The sequence below is a fragment of the Rhopalosiphum padi genome, unplaced genomic scaffold (assembly GCF_020882245.1).
Source record: "Rhopalosiphum padi isolate XX-2018 unplaced genomic scaffold, ASM2088224v1 scaffold1, whole genome shotgun sequence".
NCBI classification, from domain to species: domain Eukaryota; kingdom Metazoa; phylum Arthropoda; class Insecta; order Hemiptera; family Aphididae; genus Rhopalosiphum; species Rhopalosiphum padi.
The window spans coordinates 4,085,140-4,107,593 of NW_026869996.1; the positions used below are offsets into that span (position 1 = coordinate 4,085,140).

The 22,454-nt window shown below is 24.8% G+C and overlaps 2 protein-coding genes across 2 annotated transcripts; both read right to left on the reverse strand.

The window, feature by feature from the left end:
* Nucleotides 1-12,205: 12,205 nt before the first annotated feature.
* On the reverse strand, nucleotides 12,206-12,739 carry LOC132931304 (uncharacterized). The gene has a single exon (XM_060997368.1). The coding sequence runs from the start codon at nucleotides 12,665-12,667 to the stop codon at nucleotides 12,344-12,346; it is 324 nt and encodes a 107-aa protein (XP_060853351.1). The 5' UTR covers nucleotides 12,668-12,739; the 3' UTR covers nucleotides 12,206-12,343.
* On the reverse strand, nucleotides 12,730-17,185 carry LOC132931187 (uncharacterized). The gene is made up of 4 exons (XM_060997309.1): nucleotides 16,366-17,185; nucleotides 15,733-16,234; nucleotides 12,794-15,651; nucleotides 12,730-12,750 (listed from the first exon to the last, which is right to left on the reverse strand). The coding sequence occupies exons 1-4, from the start codon at nucleotides 16,843-16,845 to the stop codon at nucleotides 12,730-12,732; spliced, it is 3,861 nt and encodes a 1,286-aa protein (XP_060853292.1). The 5' UTR covers nucleotides 16,846-17,185.
* Nucleotides 17,186-22,454: the final 5,269 nt, after the last annotated feature.

A 22,454-nucleotide genomic window follows, 5' to 3' on the forward strand; every position in this document is an offset into this window, starting at 1 on the left:
TAATGGATTTTTGAATAAATTTTAAGGAAATTTATGGTTTTTAATAATTTATTATGGGGGTTTGTTAAGGAAAAATGTTAAATTTAATTTATTTGATGGATTTAAATTGGTTTTTATGGGGTTTTTTGATGAATTAATGGTTTTTTTTATAAATTTTAAGGAAACTTCTAGTTTTTAATAATTTATAATGGCGGTTACTATGGAAAAATGTTAAATTTAATTTATTAGTTGGATTTAAATCGGTCATTATGAGGGATTGTTAAGGAATTATTGTTATTTTTAAGGATTTTTATTAAATTTTAAGGAAAATTCTAGTTTTTAATAATTTATAATGGGGGTTAGTATGAAAAATGTTAAATTTAATTTATTTGATGGATTTAAATCGGTTATTATGGGGTTTTTTTTATGAATTAATGGTATTTTTAATAAATTTTAAGGAAATTTCTGGTTTTTAATAATTTATTATGGGGTTTTGTTGAGGAAAAATGTTAAATTTAATTTATTTGATTGATTTAAATTGGTTTTTATGGGGTTTTTTGATGAATTAATGGTTTTTTGAATAAATTTTAAGGAAATTTCTGGTTTTTAATAATTTATTATGGGGTTTTGTTAAGGAAAAATGTTAAATTTAATTTATTTGATGGATTTAAATTGGTTTTTATGGGGTTTTTTGATGAAATAATGGTTTTTTTAATAAATTTTAAGGAAATTTCTTGTTTTTTAATAATTTATTATGGGGGTTAGTATAGAAAAATGTTAAATTTAATTTATTTGATGGATTTAAATCGGTTATTATGGGGTTTTTTGATGAATTAATAGTATTTTTAATAAATTTTAAGGAAATTTCTGGTTTTTAATAATTTATTATGGGGTTTTGTTGAGAAAAAATGTTAAATTTAATTTATTTGATGGATTTAAATTGGTTTTTATGGGGTTTTTTGATGAATTAATGGTTTTTTGAATAAATTTTAAGGAAATTTCTGGTTTTTAATAATTTATTATGGGCTTTTGTTAAGGAAAAATGTTAAATTTAATTTATTTGATGGATTTAAATTGGTTTTTATGGGGTTTTTTGATGAAATAATAGTATTTTTAATAAATTTTAAGGAAATTTCTGGTTTTTAATAATTTATTATGGGGGTTTGTTAAGGAAAAATGTTAAATTTAATTTATTTGATGGATTTAAAATGGTTTTTATGGGGTTTTTTGATGAATTAATGGTTTTTTTTATAAATTTTAAGGAAACTTCTAGTTTTTAATAATTTATAATGGGGGTTACTATGGAAAAATGTTAAATTTAATTTATTAGTTGGATTTAAATCGGTTTTTATGGGGTTTTTTTGATGAATTAATGGTTTTTTTTTATAAATTTTAAGGAAACTTCTAGTTTTTAATAATTTATAATGGGGGTTACTATGGAAAAATGTTAAATTTAATTTATTAGTTGGATTTAAATCGGTTATTATCGGGGATTGTTAAGGAATTATTGTTATTTTTAAGGATTTTTATTAAATTTTAAGGAAACTTCTAGTTTTTAATAATTTATAATGGGGGTTAGTATGGAAAAATGTTAAATTTAAATTATTTGATGGATTTAAATCGGTTATTATGGGGTTTTTTGATGAATTAATTGTTTTTTTTATAAATTTTTAGGAAACTTCTAGTTTTTAATAATTTATAATGGGGGTAAGTATGGAAAAATGTTAAATTTAATTTATTTGATGGATTTAAATTGGTTTTTATGGGGTTTTTTGACGAAATAATGGTTTTTTTAATAAATTTTAAGGAAATTTCTGGTTTTTAATAATTTAGTATGGGGTTTTGTTAAGGAAAAATGTTAAATTTAATTTATTAGTTGGATTTAAATCGGTTATTATGGGGGATTGTTAAGGAATTATTGTTATTTTTAAGGGTTTTTATTAAATTTTAAGGAAACTTCTAGTTTTTAATAATTTATAATGGGGGTTACTATGGAAAAATGTTAAATTTAATTAATTGGTTGGATTTAAATCGGTTATTATGGGGGATTGTTAAGGAATTATTGTTATTTTTAAGGATTTTTATTAAATTTTAAGGAAACTTCTAGTTTTTAATAATGTATAATGGGGGTTAGTATGGAAAAATGTTAAATTTAATTTATTAGTTGGATTTAAATCGGTTATTATGGGGGATTGTTAAGGAATTATTGTTATTTTTAATAAATTTTAAGGAAATTTCTGGTTTTTAATAATTAAGTATGGGGTTTTGTTAAGGAATAATGTTAAATTTAATTTATTTGATGGATTTAAAATGGTTTTTATGGGGTTTTTTGATGAATTAATGGTTTTTTTTATAAATTTTAAGGAAACTTCTAGTTTTTAATAATTTATAATGGGGGTTAGTATGAAAAATGTTAAATTTAATTTATTTGATGGATTTAAATCGGTTATTATGGGGTTTTTTTTATGAATTAATGGTATTTTTAATAAATTTTAAGGAAATTTCTGGTTTTTAATAATTTATTATGGGGTTTTGTTGAGGAAAAATGTTAAATTTAATTTATTTGATTGATTTAAATTGGTTTTTATGGGGTTTTTTGATGAATTAATGGTTTTTTGAATAAATTTTAAGGAAATTTCTGGTTTTTAATAATTTATTATGGGGTTTTGTTAAGGAAAAATGTTAAATTTAATTTATTTGATGGATTTAAATTGGTTTTTATGGGGTTTTTTGATGAAATAATGGTTTTTTTAATAAATTTTAAGGAAATTTCTTGTTTTTTAATAATTTATTATGGGGGTTAGTATAGAAAAATGTTAAATTTAATTTATTTGATGGATTTAAATCGGTTATTATGGGGTTTTTTGATGAATTAATAGTATTTTTAATAAATTTTAAGGAAATTTCTGGTTTTTAATAATTTATTATGGGGTTTTGTTGAGAAAAAATGTTAAATTTAATTTATTTGATGGATTTAAATTGATTTTTATGGGGTTTTTTGATGAATTAATGGATTTTTGAATAAATTTTAAGGAAATTTATGGTTTTTAATAATTTATTATGGGGGTTTGTTAAGGAAAAATGTTAAATTTAATTTATTTGATGGATTTAAATTGGTTTTTATGGGGTTTTTTGATGAATTAATGGTATTTTTAATAAATTTTAAGGAAATTTCTGGTTTTTAATAATTTATAATGGGGATTACTATGGAAAAATGTTAAATTTAATTTATTAGTTGGATTTAAATCGGTTTTTATGGGGTTTTTTGATGAATTAATGGTTTTTTTTATAAATTTTAAGGAAACTTCTAGTTTTTAATAATTTATAATGGGGGTTACTATGGAAAAATGTTAAATTTAATTTATTAGTTGGATTTAAATCGGTTATTATCGGGGATTGTTAAGGAATTATTGTTATTTTTAAGGATTTTTATTAAATTTTAAGGAAACTTCTAGTTTTTAATAATTTATAATGGGGGTTAGTATGGAAAAATGTTAAATTTAAATTATTTGATGGATTTAAATCGGTTATTATGGGGTTTTTTGATGAATTAATGGTATTTTTAATAAATTTTAAGGAAATTTCTGGTTTTTAATAATTTATTATGGGGTTTTGTTGAGGAAAAATGTTAAATTTAATTTATTTGATGGATTTAAATTGATTTTTATGGGGTTTTTTGATGAATTAATGGATTTTTGAATAAATTTTAAGGAAATTTATGGTTTTTAATAATTTATTATGGGGGTTTGTTAAGGAAAAATGTTAAATTTAATTTATTTGATGGATTTAAATTGGTTTTTATGGGGTTTTTTGATGAATTAATGGTTTTTTTTATAAATTTTAAGGAAACTTCTAGTTTTTAATAATTTATAATGGCGGTTACTATGGAAAAATGTTAAATTTAATTTATTAGTTGGATTTAAATCGGTCATTATGAGGGATTGTTAAGGAATTATTGTTATTTTTAAGGATTTTTATTAAATTTTAAGGAAAATTCTAGTTTTTAATAATTTATAATGGGGGTTAGTATGAAAAATGTTAAATTTAATTTATTTGATGGATTTAAATCGGTTATTATGTGGTTTTTTTATGAATTAATGGTATTTTTAATAAATTTTAAGGAAATTTCTGGTTTTTAATAATTTATTATGGGGTTTTGTTGAGGAAAAATGTTAAATTTAATTTATTTGATTGATTTAAATTGGTTTTTATGGGGTTTTTTGATGAATTAATGGTTTTTTGAATAAATTTTAAGGAAATTTCTGGTTTTTAATAATTTATTATGGGGTTTTGTTAAGGAAAAATGTTAAATTTAATTTATTTGATGGATTTAAATTGGTTTTTATGGGGTTTTTTGATGAAATAATGGTTTTTTTAATAAATTTTAAGGAAATTTCTTGTTTTTTAATAATTTATTATGGGGGTTAGTATAGAAAAATGTTAAATTTAATTTATTTGATGGATTTAAATCGGTTATTATGGGGTTTTTTGATGAATTAATAGTATTTTTAATAAATTTTAAGGAAATTTCTGGTTTTTAATAATTTATTATGGGGTTTTGTTGAGAAAAAATGTTAAATTTAATTTATTTGATGGATTTAAATTGGTTTTTATGGGGTTTTTTGATGAATTAATGGTTTTTTGAATAAATTTTAAGGAAATTTCTGGTTTTTAATAATTTATTATGGGGTTTTGTTAAGGAAAAATGTTAAATTTAATTTATTTGATGGATTTAAATTGGTTTTTATGGGGTTTTTTGATGAAATAATAGTATTTTTAATAAATTTTAAGGAAATTTCTGGTTTTTAATAATTTATTATGGGGGTTTGTTAAGGAAAAATGTTAAATTTAATTTATTTGATGGATTTAAAATGGTTTTTATGGGGTTTTTTGATGAATTAATGGTTTTTTTTATAAATTTTAAGGAAACTTCTAGTTTTTAATAATTTATAATGGGGGTTACTATGGAAAAATGTTAAATTTAATTTATTAGTTGGATTTAAATCGGTTTTTATGGGGTTTTTTGATGAATTAATGGTTTTTTTTTATAAATTTTAAGGAAACTTCTAGTTTTTAATAATTTATAATGGGGGTTACTATGGAAAAATGTTAAATTTAATTTATTAGTTGGATTTAAATCGGTTATTATCGGGGATTGTTAAGGAATTATTGTTATTTTTAAGGATTTTTATTAAATTTTAAGGAAACTTCTAGTTTTTAATAATTTATAATGGGGGTTAGTATGGAAAAATGTTAAATTTAAATTATTTGATGGATTTAAATCGGTTATTATGGGGTTTTTTGATGAATTAATTGTTTTTTTTATAAATTTTTAGGAAACTTCTAGTTTTTAATAATTTATAATGGGGGTAAGTATGGAAAAATGTTAAATTTAATTTATTTGATGGATTTAAATTGGTTTTTATGGGGTTTTTTGACGAAATAATGGTTTTTTTAATAAATTTTAAGGAAATTTCTGGTTTTTAATAATTTAGTATGGGGTTTTGTTAAGGAAAAATGTTAAATTTAATTTATTAGTTGGATTTAAATCGGTTATTATGGGGGATTGTTAAGGAATTATTGTTATTTTTAAGGGTTTTTATTAAATTTTAAGGAAACTTCTAGTTTTTAATAATTTATAATGGGGGTTACTATGGAAAAATGTTAAATTTAATTAATTGGTTGGATTTAAATCGGTTATTATGGGGGATTGTTAAGGAATTATTGTTATTTTTAAGGATTTTTATTAAATTTTAAGGAAACTTCTAGTTTTTAATAATGTATAATGGGGGTTAGTATGGAAAAATGTTAAATTTAATTTATTAGTTGGATTTAAATCGGTTATTATGGGGGATTGTTAAGGAATTATTGTTATTTTTAATAAATTTTAAGGAAATTTCTGGTTTTTAATAATTAAGTATGGGGTTTTGTTAAGGAATAATGTTAAATTTAATTTATTTGATGGATTTAAAATGGTTTTTATGGGGTTTTTTGATGAATTAATGGTTTTTTTTATAAATTTTAAGGAAACTTCTAGTTTTTAATAATTTATAATGGGGGTTAGTATGAAAAATGTTAAATTTAATTTATTTGATGGATTTAAATCGGTTATTATGGGGTTTTTTTTATGAATTAATGGTATTTTTAATAAATTTTAAGGAAATTTCTGGTTTTTAATAATTTATTATGGGGTTTTGTTGAGGAAAAATGTTAAATTTAATTTATTTGATTGATTTAAATTGGTTTTTATGGGGTTTTTTGATGAATTAATGGTTTTTTGAATAAATTTTAAGGAAATTTCTGGTTTTTAATAATTTATTATGGGGTTTTGTTAAGGAAAAATTTTAAATTTAATTTATTTGATGGATTTAAATTGGTTTTTATGGGGTTTTTTGATGAAATAATGGTTTTTTTAATAAATTTTAAGGAAATTTCTTGTTTTTTAATAATTTATTATGGGGGTTAGTATAGAAAAATGTTAAATTTAATTTATTTGATGGATTTAAATCGGTTATTATGGGGTTTTTTGATGAATTAATAGTATTTTTAATAAATTTTAAGGAAATTTCTGGTTTTTAATAATTTATTATGGGGTTTTGTTGAGAAAAAATGTTAAATTTAATTTATTTGATGGATTTAAATTGGTTTTTATGGGGATTTTTGATGAATTAATGGTTTTTTGAATAAATTTTAAGGAAATTTCTGGTTTTTAATAATTTATTATGGGGTTTTGTTAAGGAAAAATGTTAAATTTAATTTATTTGATGGATTTAAATTGGTTTTTATGGGGTTTTTTGATGAAATAATGGTTTTTTTAATAAATTTTAAGGAAATTTCTGGTTTTTAATAATTTATTATGGGGGTTTGTTAAGGAAAAATGTTAAATTTAATTTATTTGATTGATTTAAATTGGTTTTTATGGGGTTTTTTGATGAATTAATGGTTTTTTTTTATAAATTTTAAGGAAACTTCTAGTTTTTAATAATTTATAATGGCGGTTACTATGGAAAAATGTTAAATTTAATTTATTTGATGGATTTAAATTGGTTTTTATGGGGTTTTTTGATGAATTAATGGTATTTTTTATAAATTTTAAGGAAATTTCTGGTTTTTAATAATTTAGTATTGGGTTTTGTTAAGGAAAAATGGTAAATTTAATTTATTTGATGGATTTAAATTGGTTTTTATGGGGTTTTTTGATGAATTAATGGTTTTTTTTTTATAAATTTTAAGGAAACTTCTAGTTTTTAATAATTTATAATGGGGGTTACTATGGAAAAATGTTAAATTTAATTTATTTGATGGATTTAAATTGGTTTTTATGGGGTTTTTTGAAGAAATAATGGTTTTTTTAATAAATTTTAAGGAAATTTCTGGTTTTTAATAATTTATTATGGGGTTTTGTTAAGGAATAATGTTAAATTTAATTTATTTGATGGATTTAAAATGGTTTTTATGGGGTTTTTTGATGAATTAATGGTTTTTTTTATAAATTTTAAGGAAACTTCTAGTTTTTAATAATTTATAATGGGGGTTACTATGGAAAAATGTTAAATTTAATGTATTTGATGGATTTAAATTGGTTTTTATGGGGTTTTTTTGACGAAATAATGGATTTTTTAATAAATTTTAAGGAAATTTCTGGTTTTTAATAATTTATTATGGGGTTTTGTTGAGGAAAAATGTTAAATTTAATTTATTTGATGGATTTAAATTGATTTTTATGGGGTTTTTTGATGAATTAATGGATTTTTGAATAAATTTTAAGGAAATTTATGTTTTTTAATAATTTATTATGGGGGTTTGTTAAGGAAAAATGTTAAATTTAATTTATTTGATGGATTTAAATTGGTTTTTATGGGGTTTTTTGATGAATTAATGGTTTTTTTTATAAATTTTAAGGAAACTTCTAGTTTTTAATAATTTATAATGGGGGTTACTATGGAAAAATGTTAAATTTAATTTATTAGTTGGATTTAAATCGGTTTTTATGGGGTTTTTTGATGAATTAATGGTTTTTTTTATAAATTTTAAGGAAACTTCTAGTTTTTAATAATTTATAATGGGGGTTACTATGGAAAAATGTTAAATTTAATTTATTAGTTGGATTTAAATCGGTTATTATCGGGGATTGTTAAGGAATTATTGTTATTTTTAAGGATTTTTATTAAATTTTAAGGAAACTTCTAGTTTTTAATAATTTATAATGGGGGTTAGTATGGAAAAATGTTAAATTTAAATTATTTGATGGATTTAAATCGGTTATTATGGGGTTTTTTGATGAATTAATGGTATTTTTAATAAATTTTAAGGAAATTTCTGGTTTTTAATAATTTATTATGGGGTTTTGTTGAGGAAAAATGTTAAATTTAATTTATTTGATGGATTTAAATTGATTTTTATGGGGTTTTTTGATGAATTAATGGATTTTTGAATAAATTTTAAGGAAATTTATGGTTTTTAATAATTTATTATGGGGGTTTGTTAAGGAAAAATGTTAAATTTAATTTATTTGATGGATTTAAATTGGTTTTTATGGGGTTTTTTGATGAATTAATGGTTTTTTTTATAAATTTTAAGGAAACTTCTAGTTTTTAATAATTTATAATGGCGGTTACTATGGAAAAATGTTAAATTTAATTTATTAGTTGGATTTAAATCGGTCATTATGGGGGATTGTTAAGGAATTATTGTTATTTTTAAGGATTTTTATTAAATTTTAAGGAAAATTCTAGTTTTTAATAATTTATAATGGGGGTTAGTATGGAAAAATGTTAAATTTAATTTATTTGATGGATTTAAATCGGTTATTATCGGGGATTGTTAAGGAATTATTGTTATTTTTAAGGATTTTTATTAAATTTTAAGGAAACTTCTAGTTTTTAATAATTTATAATGGGGGTTAGTATGGAAAAATGTTAAATTTAAATTATTTGATGGATTTAAATCGGTTATTATGGGGTTTTTTGATGAATTAATTGTTTTTTTTATAAATTTTTAGGAAACTTCTAGTTTTTAATAATTTATAATGGGGGTAAGTATGGAAAAATGTTAAATTTAATTTATTTGATGGATTTAAATTGGTTTTTATGGGGTTTTTTGACGAAATAATGGTTTTTTTAATAAATTTTAAGGAAATTTCTGGTTTTTAATAATTTAGTATGGGGTTTTGTTAAGGAAAAATGTTAAATTTAATTTATTAGTTGGATTTAAATCGGTTATTATGGGGGATTGTTAAGGAATTATTGTTATTTTTAAGGGTTTTTATTAAATTTTAAGGAAACTTCTAGTTTTTAATAATTTATAATGGGGGTTACTATGGAAAAATGTTAAATTTAATTAATTGGTTGGATTTAAATCGGTTATTATGGGGGATTGTTAAGGAATTATTGTTATTTTTAAGGATTTTTATTAAATTTTAAGGAAACTTCTAGTTTTTAATAATGTATAATGGGGGTTAGTATGGAAAAATGTTAAATTTAATTTATTAGTTGGATTTAAATCGGTTATTATGGGGGATTGTTAAGGAATTATTGTTATTTTTAATAAATTTTAAGGAAATTTCTGGTTTTTAATAATTAAGTATGGGGTTTTGTTAAGGAATAATGTTAAATTTAATTTATTTGATGGATTTAAAATGGTTTTTATGGGGTTTTTTGATGAATTAATGGTTTTTTTTATAAATTTTAAGGAAACTTCTAGTTTTTAATAATTTATAATGGGGGTTAGTATGAAAAATGTTAAATTTAATTTATTTGATGGATTTAAATCGGTTATTATGGGGTTTTTTTTATGAATTAATGGTATTTTTAATAAATTTTAAGGAAATTTCTGGTTTTTAATAATTTATTATGGGGTTTTGTTGAGGAAAAAATGTTAAATTTAATTTATTTGATGGATTTAAATTGGTTTTTATGGGGTTTTTTGATGAATTAATGGTTTTTTTTATAAATTTTAAGGAAACTTCTAGTTTTTAATAATTTATAATGGGGGTTACTATGGAAAAATGTTAAATTTAATTTATTGGTTGGATTTAAATCGGTTATTATGGGGGATTGTTAAGGAATTATTGTTATTTTTAAGGATTTTTATTAAATTTTAAGGAAACTTCTAGTTTTTAATAATTTATAATGGGTGTTACTATGGAAAAATTGTTAAATTTAATTTATTTGATGGATTTAAATTGGTTTTTATGGGGTTTTTTGATGAATTAATTGTTTTTTTTATAAATTTTTAGGAAACTTCTAGTTTTTAATAATTTATAATGGGGGTAAGTATGGAAAAATGTTAAATTTAATTTATTTGATGGATTTAAATTGGTTTTTATGGGGTTTTTTGACGAAATAATGGTTTTTTTAATAAATTTTAAGGAAATTTCTGGTTTTTAATAATTTAGTATGGGGTTTTGTTAAGGAAAAATGTTAAATTTAATTTATTAGTTGGATTTAAATCGGTTATTATGGGGGATTGTTAAGGAATTATTGTTATTTTTAAGGGTTTTTATTAAATTTTAAGGAAACTTCTAGTTTTTAATAATTTATAATGGGGGTTACTATGGAAAAATGTTAAATTTAATTAATTGGTTGGATTTAAATCGGTTATTATGGGGGATTGTTAAGGAATTATTGTTATTTTTAAGGATTTTTATTAAATTTTAAGGAAACTTCTAGTTTTTAATAATGTATAATGGGGGTTAGTATGGAAAAATGTTAAATTTAATTTATTAGTTGGATTTAAATCGGTTATTATGGGGGATTGTTAAGGAATTATTGTTATTTTTAATAAATTTTAAGGAAATTTCTGGTTTTTTAATAATTAAGTATGGGGTTTTGTTAAGGAATAATGTTAAATTTAATTTATTTGATGGATTTAAAATGGTTTTTATGGGGTTTTTTGATGAATTAATGGTTTTTTTTATAAATTTTAAGGAAACTTCTAGTTTTTAATAATTTATAATGGGGGTTACTATGGAAAAATGTTAAATTTAATTTATTTGATGGATTTAAATTGGTTTTTATGGGGTTTTTTGAAGAAATAATGGTTTTTTTTAATAAATTTTAAGGAAATTTCTGGTTTTTAATAATTTATTATGGAGTTTTGTTAAGGAAAAATGTTAAATTTAATTTATTTGATGGATTTAAATTGGTTTTTATGGGGTTTTTTGATGAATTAATGGTTTTTTTTATAAATTTTAAGGAAACTTCTAGTTTTTAATAATTTATAATGGGGGTTACTATGGAAAAATGTTAAATTTAATTTATTTGTTGGATTTAAATCGGTTATTATGGGGGATTGTTAAGGAATTATTGTTATTTTTAAGGATTTTTATTAAATTTTAAGGAAACTTATAGTTTTTAATAATTTATAATGGGGATTAGTATCGAAAAATGTTAAATTTAATTTATTTGATGGATTTAAATTGGTTTTTATGGGGTTTTTTGATGAATTAATTGTTTTTTTTATAAATTTTAAGGAAACTTCTAGTTTTTAATAATTTATAATGGGGGTTAGTATGGAAAAATGTTAAATTTAATTTATTTGATGGATTTAAATTGGTTATTATGGGGTTTTTTTGACGAAATAATGGTTTTTTTAATAAATTTTAAGGAAATTTATGGTTTTTAATAATTTATTATGGGGGTTTGTTAAGGAAAAATGTTAAATTTAATTTATTTGATGGATTTAAATTGGTTTTTATGGGGTTTTTTGATGAATTAATGGTATTTTTAATAAATTTTAAGGAATTTTCTGGTTTTTAATAATTTAGTATGGGGTTTTGTTAAGGAAAAATGTTAAATTTAATTTATTTGATGGATTTAAAATGGTTTTTATGGGGTTTTTTGATGAATTAATGGTTTTTTTTATAAATTTTAAGGAAACTTCTAGTTTTTAATAATTTATAATGGGGGTTACTATGGAAAAATGTTAAATTTAATTTATTGGTTGGATTTAAATCGGTTATTATGGGGGATTGTTAAGGAATTATTGTTATTTTTAAGGATTTTTATTAAATTTTAAGGAAACTTCTAGTTTTTAATAATTTATAATGGGGGTTAGTATGGAAAAATGTTAAATTTAATTTATTTGATGGATTTAAATTGGTTTTTATGGGGTTTTTTGACGAAATAATGGTTTTTTTAATAAATTTTAAGGAAATTTCTGATTTTTAATAATTAACTAGCAGACCCGGTGAACTCCGTTTCGCCACCAGATTCGTTTTATGTAACATTTCGTTTGGTGATTAAAAGATAAAGAAAAAAAAATTTTTTTGTTATATATTTGAAAAGGAAAATATTTATTTCATTTCACAACAGTAATAAATTCATTTCAATTACCTACTAAAATGAAGTGTTATTTAATTGTTTCATTGTAGTGCTCTTTGGTAAACCACATTTTTTGTTTTTTGGTCTGACGTTAACACAAACAAAGCGGATGGTTTCCCAACTCGTGAACACGCAACGTATAACTGTCCATGTGAAAAACAATGATTTTCCAAATTTATCCCGCAAACACTAAGCGATTGGCCTTGCGACTTATTAATTGTCATTGCGAACGCAAGGCGAACTGGGAATTGCAATCGTTTGAAGTCAAACGGAAGATCAGTCGGAATCATTGGTATTCGAGGAATACATACATTTTCACCTGCGTACTTTCCGTTAATAATGGTTGCCTCAATTAAATTCGGCATAAGTCTCTTTACCGAAAGTCGAGTACCGTTGCAAAGTCGCGGTGGATTCAAATTACGCAGTATCAAAATAACTGTACCTGTGTCTGGTATCTCCAGAGAGTTCAAAAACTCCGTTGGATAATTTACTACATCATCGGGATTTGTTATTGAATCAACGGATTTGTATGTCACCAAATCGCCAGCAATTTTTGATTGAATGGTGAAATTCAGTGCGTGGACATCATTATTCTTTGCTGCAAGAATTGCTCGTTGACTTAACCAAGCATAATTCTTATAATTCTCACTAATGTTTGGGAAAACATTTTCAATAAGAACTAATTGAGTGTCTACAAATCGGCAAAAGTCGTTGGTAAGAGTAATTAATCCAGATGTCGCATCAACTGGGACTTTTCCATTTCCAAGATCTAACAATTGTTTGGAAAATTGTGCAGCACTTTGATCATTTTGAAGTTGAACTCTCATATTAGTGGTTAGCGATAATGTTTTTACGTTATTCCATAAAGGTGATGCCTTTAGGCAAGCATTCAATTCATCTGCAGGCGTTCCACGGGGAACTACTGGCAACGTCTGCCTGAAATCGCATGCCAACAATATCATCAAGCCGCCAAAGATGTTGTTATTTCTCCGAAGATCCTTCAGTGTGAAGTTAAGTGCTTCAAGTGATTTCTTATGTGCCATTGTGCACTCATCCCAAACAATGAGCTTGCATTGCATTAACAATTTTCCAATTGCACTGGATCGGGAAATATTGCACGTTGGAGTATCAATTGTGTTTAAATTGAGTGGCAACTTAAGCGCAGAATGTGCAGTACGACCGCCATCTAGAAGAGTCGCCGCAATTCCAGATGATGCTAACGCCAAAGCTATGTCACATCTTGATCGAATAGTGGCCAAAATCAATGAAATGACAAATGTTTTCCCTGTTCCTCCAGGTGCATCCAGGAAGAATAGACCACCAGTATTATTGTCCACCGCTTGCATTAATGTTTTGTATACTTGTTTTTGCTGTTCATTCAGCAACGGAACATTATTTCTAACGAATTCCTGCAATGTATCAACATTGTATTGCAGCTCTCGATTTAATTCTTGGTTGAATGCATCGTGCATCGATCGATTTGGCGCAATCATTCCTACTTCAATCAGTAGCTTGTTTGCAATAGTCAAGCATTGATCCTCAATCAGAATCAATCCTTCATTGTAGATTTCATCGGTTATTTGGATGTCAGGATTATTCGTTTGAATACGCAAGCGATGCAAGATATCTTCACATATGGCGTCTTTGTATTTGTTCCATAACTGAATTGGTTGTGAAGGAAAACATGTGGTGATGATAATTGCGAACAGCGTTCGTATTTGGTACGCATTTGATGAAACAACTGAATCTGCAAGTGTTAAATCCCAATGAGAATCGTTCTCCAGCAAACCCAATAGTTGACATGCTTCTCGATATGTTTGGCATTGGTGGCCATTCACAGTTTTCAAATGCGCAAATGATTTCGGTCCACGTACATTTACTAACAGCAGTCGCAAATAAAAACATTCATCGTTTCTAGGATGAACAGTGTACATACGACCTAGTGCATCAGTTGAAAACACCTGTGGCCAGTCTGGAACTGGGGTTCCTTGTTTGCGACGTTGGAATTTCTTTGTTGATTGATTCCAAGTGTAATACTTGGGCATTTCAACGTACATCAGCGTCGCTGCGAATGGATCTGCTTCACACATTGCAAAGAAGCTAGTCAATGTTGTCGATGGTGGTCTCTCAGCTCGTTGTGCCGCATTAGCCTCAGTGAAGTAAACTCTTTGGCCATTTTCCAAATGCACTGCTAAATGTACAACTGTGGGATATCTTTCATGAATTTGAAATGACAATAATCGCCACAGTGCTTCATTAGTACTGACGTATCTGCCCATTTGGAAGTTGCTGATTTCGTCATTCACATTTTCCGACGCAATACCAAACACAGCCATGTCGCTGCCTTTTGTGACGTACTTGCACAAATATTTGATTGATTTGGCCGAATGACAACTCTCAACGTTTGCATGTGTTTCGAAAATTCGTGATAGCAGCGGGCAATATGGTACAATGAATTCATTTCCGATCTCAATCTCTTGATTTTGAACTTTAACTTTGATAGTTCGACCGTTATCTTCTTTTGAACGCCGACGATAAACTGGATATCCATCGTTCCCTGTGACTGTTTCAGCAACTAACGGTCGCGGATATCGTTTTGTGCACTTTCCATCAGCCATGCAAGGCGATAATGGATTTAATGCACCGCACGGTCCATGCACCATCTGTGTCGTCACAATGTCGTGTAGACGGGGATCAGTGACTGGATCAGGAATTTCAGCTGATATGATGTCATCCACTTCATTTGAATGTAATTTGTTCAGCAACCAAATTAGGATATGAGCATGCGGTAGTCCACGCTTCTGCCATTCCACCGAGTACATATAACAACGTGTGTCACCAAAAACTCGATACTTAGTAAGCACATCCATCATAACCTTGAGTTTTTGCTGAAATACTCTGGCGATTATGTCATGGCGATCTTGCGGTTTTTGACCCGGTTCCAACTCGCGTTCAATTTCCGTCCACTTCGGATTGCATGTGACCGTAATAAATAAATCCGGAGTTCCATAATTTCGCACGTACGTCATAGCGTCTTGAGCGTATTCGTGCATGTGGCGTGGGCTTCCGATATAAGTTGATGGGAGAATCGTCAGTCGTCCAATATTCTGAACATCACCATCTGAATGAATAGCATCACGCAAGTGTATATAGTCCTCAGATCGTAGCTTTGGCTGATTGAATCTGATGAACGCTAAACGTTCGGTCTCGACTTTGACATACATGTCAACAGCGAATTGCTGGAATAGCCGACCGCACTTCAGAATGACATTCTCCTCATGTGTACGAATCATCATACGATACGCATAGTAATTCATTGCGCTTAGATTTTTATTATTCGTTGATACTCCTGAAAATGCAAAATTAAATGAATTGTTAATGGAAACCAATAAAAGTAATAATGGAAATAATTAGTGTGTGAATATTGTACCTGTAATTGGATCGACCATCTTCAACGTGATGTCGTATCCGTCTTGCCCTTGCCAATAAATGATTGGATATTGTAACGCATCGTACAAACGATGTGTCTCGTTTACACGATGCATGATATTGCTTCTTCGCTGAACGACAATGTCTCGTGATTTAGTTGGATCGCCAACAATAATTGCAGCAACATCATTAACGGTGGGTGCATTGAATCTTCGCACATGTTCACCTGTCGGAGTACAATCCGCTCTTATGACAAATTTGTGCGTATCCGATGGCATTCGTTCCAATGCTGTTTTGAACATATTAACCACAGCATTATTAGCGTGAAAAAATGCTTGCAACTGTTCAATAATTCGTCTCTTTAACTGTTGTGCTCCCTGTATATTGCACCGCACGTTCAGCTGATCCACCATCGACGAAATGAAATATATTTGCAGAAATTGATGCGGTTCATCTGGTGTTGGCACCATTGAACCATGCAAATGATATATTTGACCTTGTATCTGTAATTGCAAATAATCATTAAAATTTGTTCATGAATACATTGTAAATCGTGTGATGGTGTAGTGTGTGGTGTATATGAAGTTGTTATGTGTTGCAATTATGTGTTGGTTATGTGTGTTGTATCTTTTACCTTGCAAGTCGGCATGAAGCCGCCTTCTCGAATGATATTAGCTCCAAAGGAAGTCATGCGAAAGCAGTTATTGTATTCAAGGATGTGTTGAAGAAAATGGCTGGAATCGGGATCACTTCCATCAAACAATGTTTTCAGTGGCTGTGGTGGTGTAAGTAATGGATCCAGTTTGACTTTTCCACTTGCGCAGCACAATCCAACCGTTTCTCTTTTGAACTTTACCGCATTGCAATATCGGCATATAGTCGTCATTCGTCCAATATCCAAATTTTCATCATCACTGTAGTTCGCAGTGGGATCATATTGGAATGCCAAGCGATTGTATGATGCCAATGATCTTCGTGTGCTCACGCGATGTCTCAATCGGTCATTTTCTCTTATTATATTTTGTCTTTCTTCTCTTAAGTTCCTTGAATAGACTTGTTGCTGGCTTGCATGTCTTGTGCGGCGGCCGATGTTCGCACGTCGTTCTCTAGGCATTTTGGACTATGGACATAGTGTTGAATTTAACTTCAAATGCACGATCCATATAATTTACAATAAATGAAATTAACTGAACAGAGAATAATGATATCTGTCACACACTTTATCACGCACCGTTGCTATTGGTTTGAAGTACATGCTATGTATAATAGATGGCGCTGTATGTGAAAAACGATTTCCCCACTTTTCTGTTGAATTTTTCCTGAATTTTCCAGAATTTTCTTTGCTATAAACCTCACGGAGCCCAAGACCTTTCCAACGAATGCAAAACCGTGGAAATCGGTTCGTGCGTTCTGGAGTTATAGCGTCAGGGAGGAAAACCGGACTTATTTTTATATAATAGAAGATATGGGGTTTTGTTGAGGAAAAATGTTAAATTTAATTTATTTGATGGATTTAAATTGATTTTTATGGGGTTTTTTGATGAATTAATGGATTTTTGAATAAATTTTAAGGAAATTTATGGTTTTTAATAATTTATTATGGGGGTTTGTTAAGGAAAAATGTTAAATTTAATTTATTTGATGGATTTAAATTGGTTTTTATGGGGTTTTTTGATGAATTAATGGTATTTTTAATAAATTTTAAGGAAATTTCTGGTTTTTAATAATTTAGTATGGGGTTTTGTTAAGGAAAAATGTTAAATTTAATTTATTAGTTGGATTTAAATCGGTTATTATGGGGGATTGTTAAGGAATTATTGTTATTTTTAAGGGTTTTTATTAAATTTTAAGGAAACTTCTAGTTTTTAATAATTTATAATGGGGGTTACTATGGAAAAATGTTAAATTTAATTAATTGGTTGGATTTAAATCGGTTATTATGGGGGATTGTTAAGGAATTATTGTTATTTTTAAGGATTTTTATTAAATTTTAAGGAAACTTCTAGTTTTTAATAATGTATAATGGGGGTTAGTATGGAAAAATGTTAAATTTAATTTATTAGTTGGATTTAAATCGGTTATTATGGGGGATTGTTAAGGAATTATTGTTATTTTTAATAAATTTTAAGGAAATTTCTGGTTTTTAATAATTTAGTATGGGGTTTTGTTAAGGAAAAATGTTAAATTTAATTTATTTGATGGATTTAAAATGGTTTTTATGGGGTTTTTTGATGAATTAATGGTTTTTTTTATAAATTTTAAGGAAACTTCTAGTTTTTAATAATTTATAATGGGGGTTACTATGGAAAAATGTTAAATTTAATTTATTAGTTGGATTTAAATCGGTTATTATGGGGGATTGTTAAGGAATTATTGTTATTTTTAAGGATTTTTATTAAATTTTAAGGAAACTTCTAGTTTTTAATAATTTATAATGGGTGTTACTATGGAAAAATTGTTAAATTTAATTTATTTGATGGATTTAAATTGGTTTTTATGGGGTTTTTTGATGAATTAATTGTTTATTTTATAAATTTTTAGGAAACTTCTAGTTTTTAATAATTTATAATGGGGGTTAGTATGGAAAAATGTTAAATTTAATTTATTTGATGGATTTAAATTGGTTTTTATGGGGTTTTTTGACGAAATAATGGTTTTTTTAATAAATTTTAAGGAAATTTCTGATTTTTAATAATTAATATGGGGTTTTGTTGAGGAAAAATGTTAAATTTAATTTATTTGATGGATTTAAATTGATTTTTATGGGGTTTTTTGATGAATTAATGGATTTTTGAATAAATTTTAAGGAAATTTATGGTTTTTAATAATTTATTATGGGGGTTTGTTAAGGAAAAATGTTAAATTTAATTTATTTGATGGATTTAAATTGGTTTTTATGGGGTTTTTTGATGAATTAATGGTATTTTTAATAAATTTTAAGGAAATTTCTGGTTTTTAATAATTTAGTATGGGGTTTTGTTAAGGAAAAATGTTAAATTTAATTTATTAGTTGGATTTAAATCGGTTATTATGGGGGATTGTTAAGGAATTATTGTTATTTTTAAGGGTTTTTATTAAATTTTAAGGAAACTTCTAGTTTTTAATAATTTATAATGGGGGTTACTATGGAAAAATGTTAAATTTAATTAATTGGTTGGATTTAAATCGGTTATTATGGGGGATTGTTAAGGAATTATTGTTATTTTTAAGGATTTTTATTAAATTTTAAGGAAACTTCTAGTTTTTAATAATGTATAATGGGGGTTAGTATGGAAAAATGTTAAATTTAATTTATTAGTTGGATTTAAATCGGTTATTATGGGGGATTGTTAAGGAATTATTGTTATTTTTAATAAATTTTAAGGAAATTTCTGGTTTTTAATAATTTAGTATGGGGTTTTGTTAAGGAAAAATGTTAAATTTAATTTATTTGATGGATTTAAAATGGTTTTTATGGGGTTTTTTGATGAATTAATGGTTTTTTTTATAAATTTTAAGGAAACTTCTAGTTTTTAATAATTTATAATGGGGGTTACTATGGAAAAATGTTAAATTTAATTTATTAGTTGGATTTAAATCGGTTATTATGGGGGATTGTTAAGGAATTATTGTTATTTTTAAGGATTTTTATTAAATTTTAAGGAAACTTCTAGTTTTTAATAATTTATAATGGGTGTTACTATGGAAAAATTGTTAAATTTAATTTATTTGATGGATTTAAATTGGTTTTTATGGGGTTTTTTGATGAATTAATTGTTTTTTTTATAAATTTTTAGGAAACTTCTAGTTTTTAATAATTTATAATGGGGGTTAGTATGGAAAAATGTTAAATTTAATTTATTTGATGGATTTAAATTGGTTTTTATGGGGTTTTTTGACGAAATAATGGTTTTTTTAATAAATTTTAAGGAAATTTCTGATTTTTAATAATTAATATGGGGTTTTGTTGAGGAAAAATGTTAAATTTAATTTATTTGATGGATTTAAATTGATTTTTATGGGGTTTTTTGATGAATTAATGGATTTTTGAATAAATTTTAAGGAAATTTCTGGTTTTTAATAATTTAGTATGGGGTTTTGTTAAGGAAAAATGTTAAATTTAATTTATTAGTTGGATTTAAATCGGTTATTATGGGGGATTGTTAAGGAATTATTGTTATTTTTAAGGGTTTTTATTAAATTTAAGGGAAACTTCTAGTTTTTAATAATTTATAATGGGGGTTACTATGGAAAAATGTTAAATTTAATTAATTGGTTGGATTTAAATCGGTTATTATGGGGGATTGTTAAGGAATTATTGTTATTTTTAAGGATTTTTATTAAATTTTAAGGAAACTTATAGTTTTTAATAATGTATAATGGGGGTTAGTATGGAAAAATGTTAAATTTAATTTATTAGTTGGATTTATATCGGTTATTATGGGGGATTGTTAAGGAATTATTGTTATTTTTAATAAATTTTAAGGAAATTTCTGGTTTTTAATAATTTAGTATGGGGTTTTGTTAAGGAAAAATGTTAAATTTAATTTATTTGATGGATTTAAAATGGTTTTTATGGGGTTTTTTGATGAATTAATGGTTTTTTTTTATAAATTTTAAGGAAACTTCTAGTTTTTAATAATTTATAATGGGGGTTACTATGGAAAAATGTTAAATTTAATTTATTTGATGGATTTAAATTGGTTTTTATGGGGTTTTTTGATGAATTAATGGTTTTTTTTATAAATTTTAAGGAAACTTCTAGTTTTTAATAATTTATAATGGGGGTTAGTATGGAAAAATGTTAAATTTAATTTATTTGATGGATTTAATTTGGTTTTTATGGGGTTTTTTGATGAATTAATGGTTTTTTGAATAAATTTTAACGAAATTTATGGTTTTTAATAATTTATTATGGGGGTTTGTTAAGGAAAAATGTTAAATTTAATTTATTTGATGGATTTAAATTGGTTTTTATGGGGTTTTTTGACGAAATAATGGTTTTTTTAATAAATCTTAAGGAAATTTCTGATTTTTAATAATTAATATGGGGTTTTGTTGAGGAAAAATGTTAAATTTAATTTATTTGATGGATTTAAATTGATTTTTATGGGGTTTTTTGATGAATTAATGGATTTTTGAATAAATTTTAAGGAAATTTATGGTTTTTAATAATTTATTATGGGGGTTTGTTAAGGAAAAATGTTAAATTTAATTTATTTGATGGATTTAAATTGGTTTTTATGGGGTTTTTTGATGAATTAATGGTATTTTTAATAAATTTTAAGGAAATTTCTGGTTTTTAATAATTTAGTATGGGGTTTTGTTAAGGAAAAATGTTAAATTTAATTTATTAGTTGGATTTAAATCGGTTATTATGGGGGATTGTTAAGGAATTATTGTTATTTTTAAGGGTTTTTATTAAATTTTAAGGAAACTTCTAGTTTTTAATAATTTATAATGGGGGTTACTATGGAAAAATGTTAAATTTAATTAATTGGTTGGATTTAAATCGGTTATTATGGGGGATTGTTAAGGAATTATTGTTATTTTTAAGGATTTTTATTAAATTTTAAGGAAACTTCTAGTTTTTAATAATGTATAATGGGGGTTAGTATGGAAAAATGTTAAATTTAATTTATTAGTTGGATTTAAATCGGTTATTATGGGGGATTGTTAAGGAATTATTGTTATTTTTAATAAATTTTAAGGAAATTTCTGGTTTTTAATAATTTAGTATGGGGTTTTGTTAAGGAATAATGTTAAATTTAATTTATTTGATGGATTTAAAATGGTTTTTATGGGGTTTTTTGATGAATTAATGGTTTTTTTTATAAATTTTAAGGAAACTTCTAGTTTTTAATAATTTATAATGGGGGTTACTATGGAAAAATGTTAAATTTAATTTATTTGATGGATTTATATTGGTTTTTATGGGGTTTTTTGAAGAAATAATGGTTTTTTTAATAAATTTTAAGGAAATTTCTGGTTTTTAATAATTTATTATGGGGGTTTGTTAAGGAAAAATGTTAAATTTAATTTATTTGATGGATTTAAATTGGTTTTTATGGGGTTTTTTGATGAATTAATGGTTTTTTTTATAAATTTTAAAGAAATTTATGGTTTTTAATAATTTATTATGGGGGTTTGTTAAGGAAAAATGTTAAATTTAATTTATTTGATGGATTTAAATTGGTTTTTATGGGGTTTTTTGATGAATTAATGGTTTTTTTTATAAATTTTAAAGAAACTTCTAGTTTTTAATAATTTATAATGGGGGTTACTATGGAAAAATGTTAAATTTAATTTATTTGATGGATTTAAATTGGTTTTTATGGGGTTTTTTGAAGAAATAATGGTTTTTTTAATAAATTTTAAGGAAATTTCTGGTTTTTAATAATTTATTATGGGGTTTTGTTAAGGAAAAATGTTAAATTTAATTTATTTGATGGATTTAAATTGGTTTTTATGTGGTTTTTTGATGAATTAATGGTTTTTTTTATAAATTTTAAGGAAACTTCTAGTTTTTAATAATTTATAATGGGGGTTACTATGGAAAAATGTTAAATTTAATTTATTTGATGGATTTAAATTGGTTTTTATGGGGTTTTTTGATGAATTAAATGTTTTTTTTATAAATTTTAAGGAAACTTCTAGTTTTTAATAATTTATAATGGGGGTTAGTATGGAAAAATGTTAAATTTAATTTATTGGTTGGATTTAAATTGGTTTTTATGGGGTTTT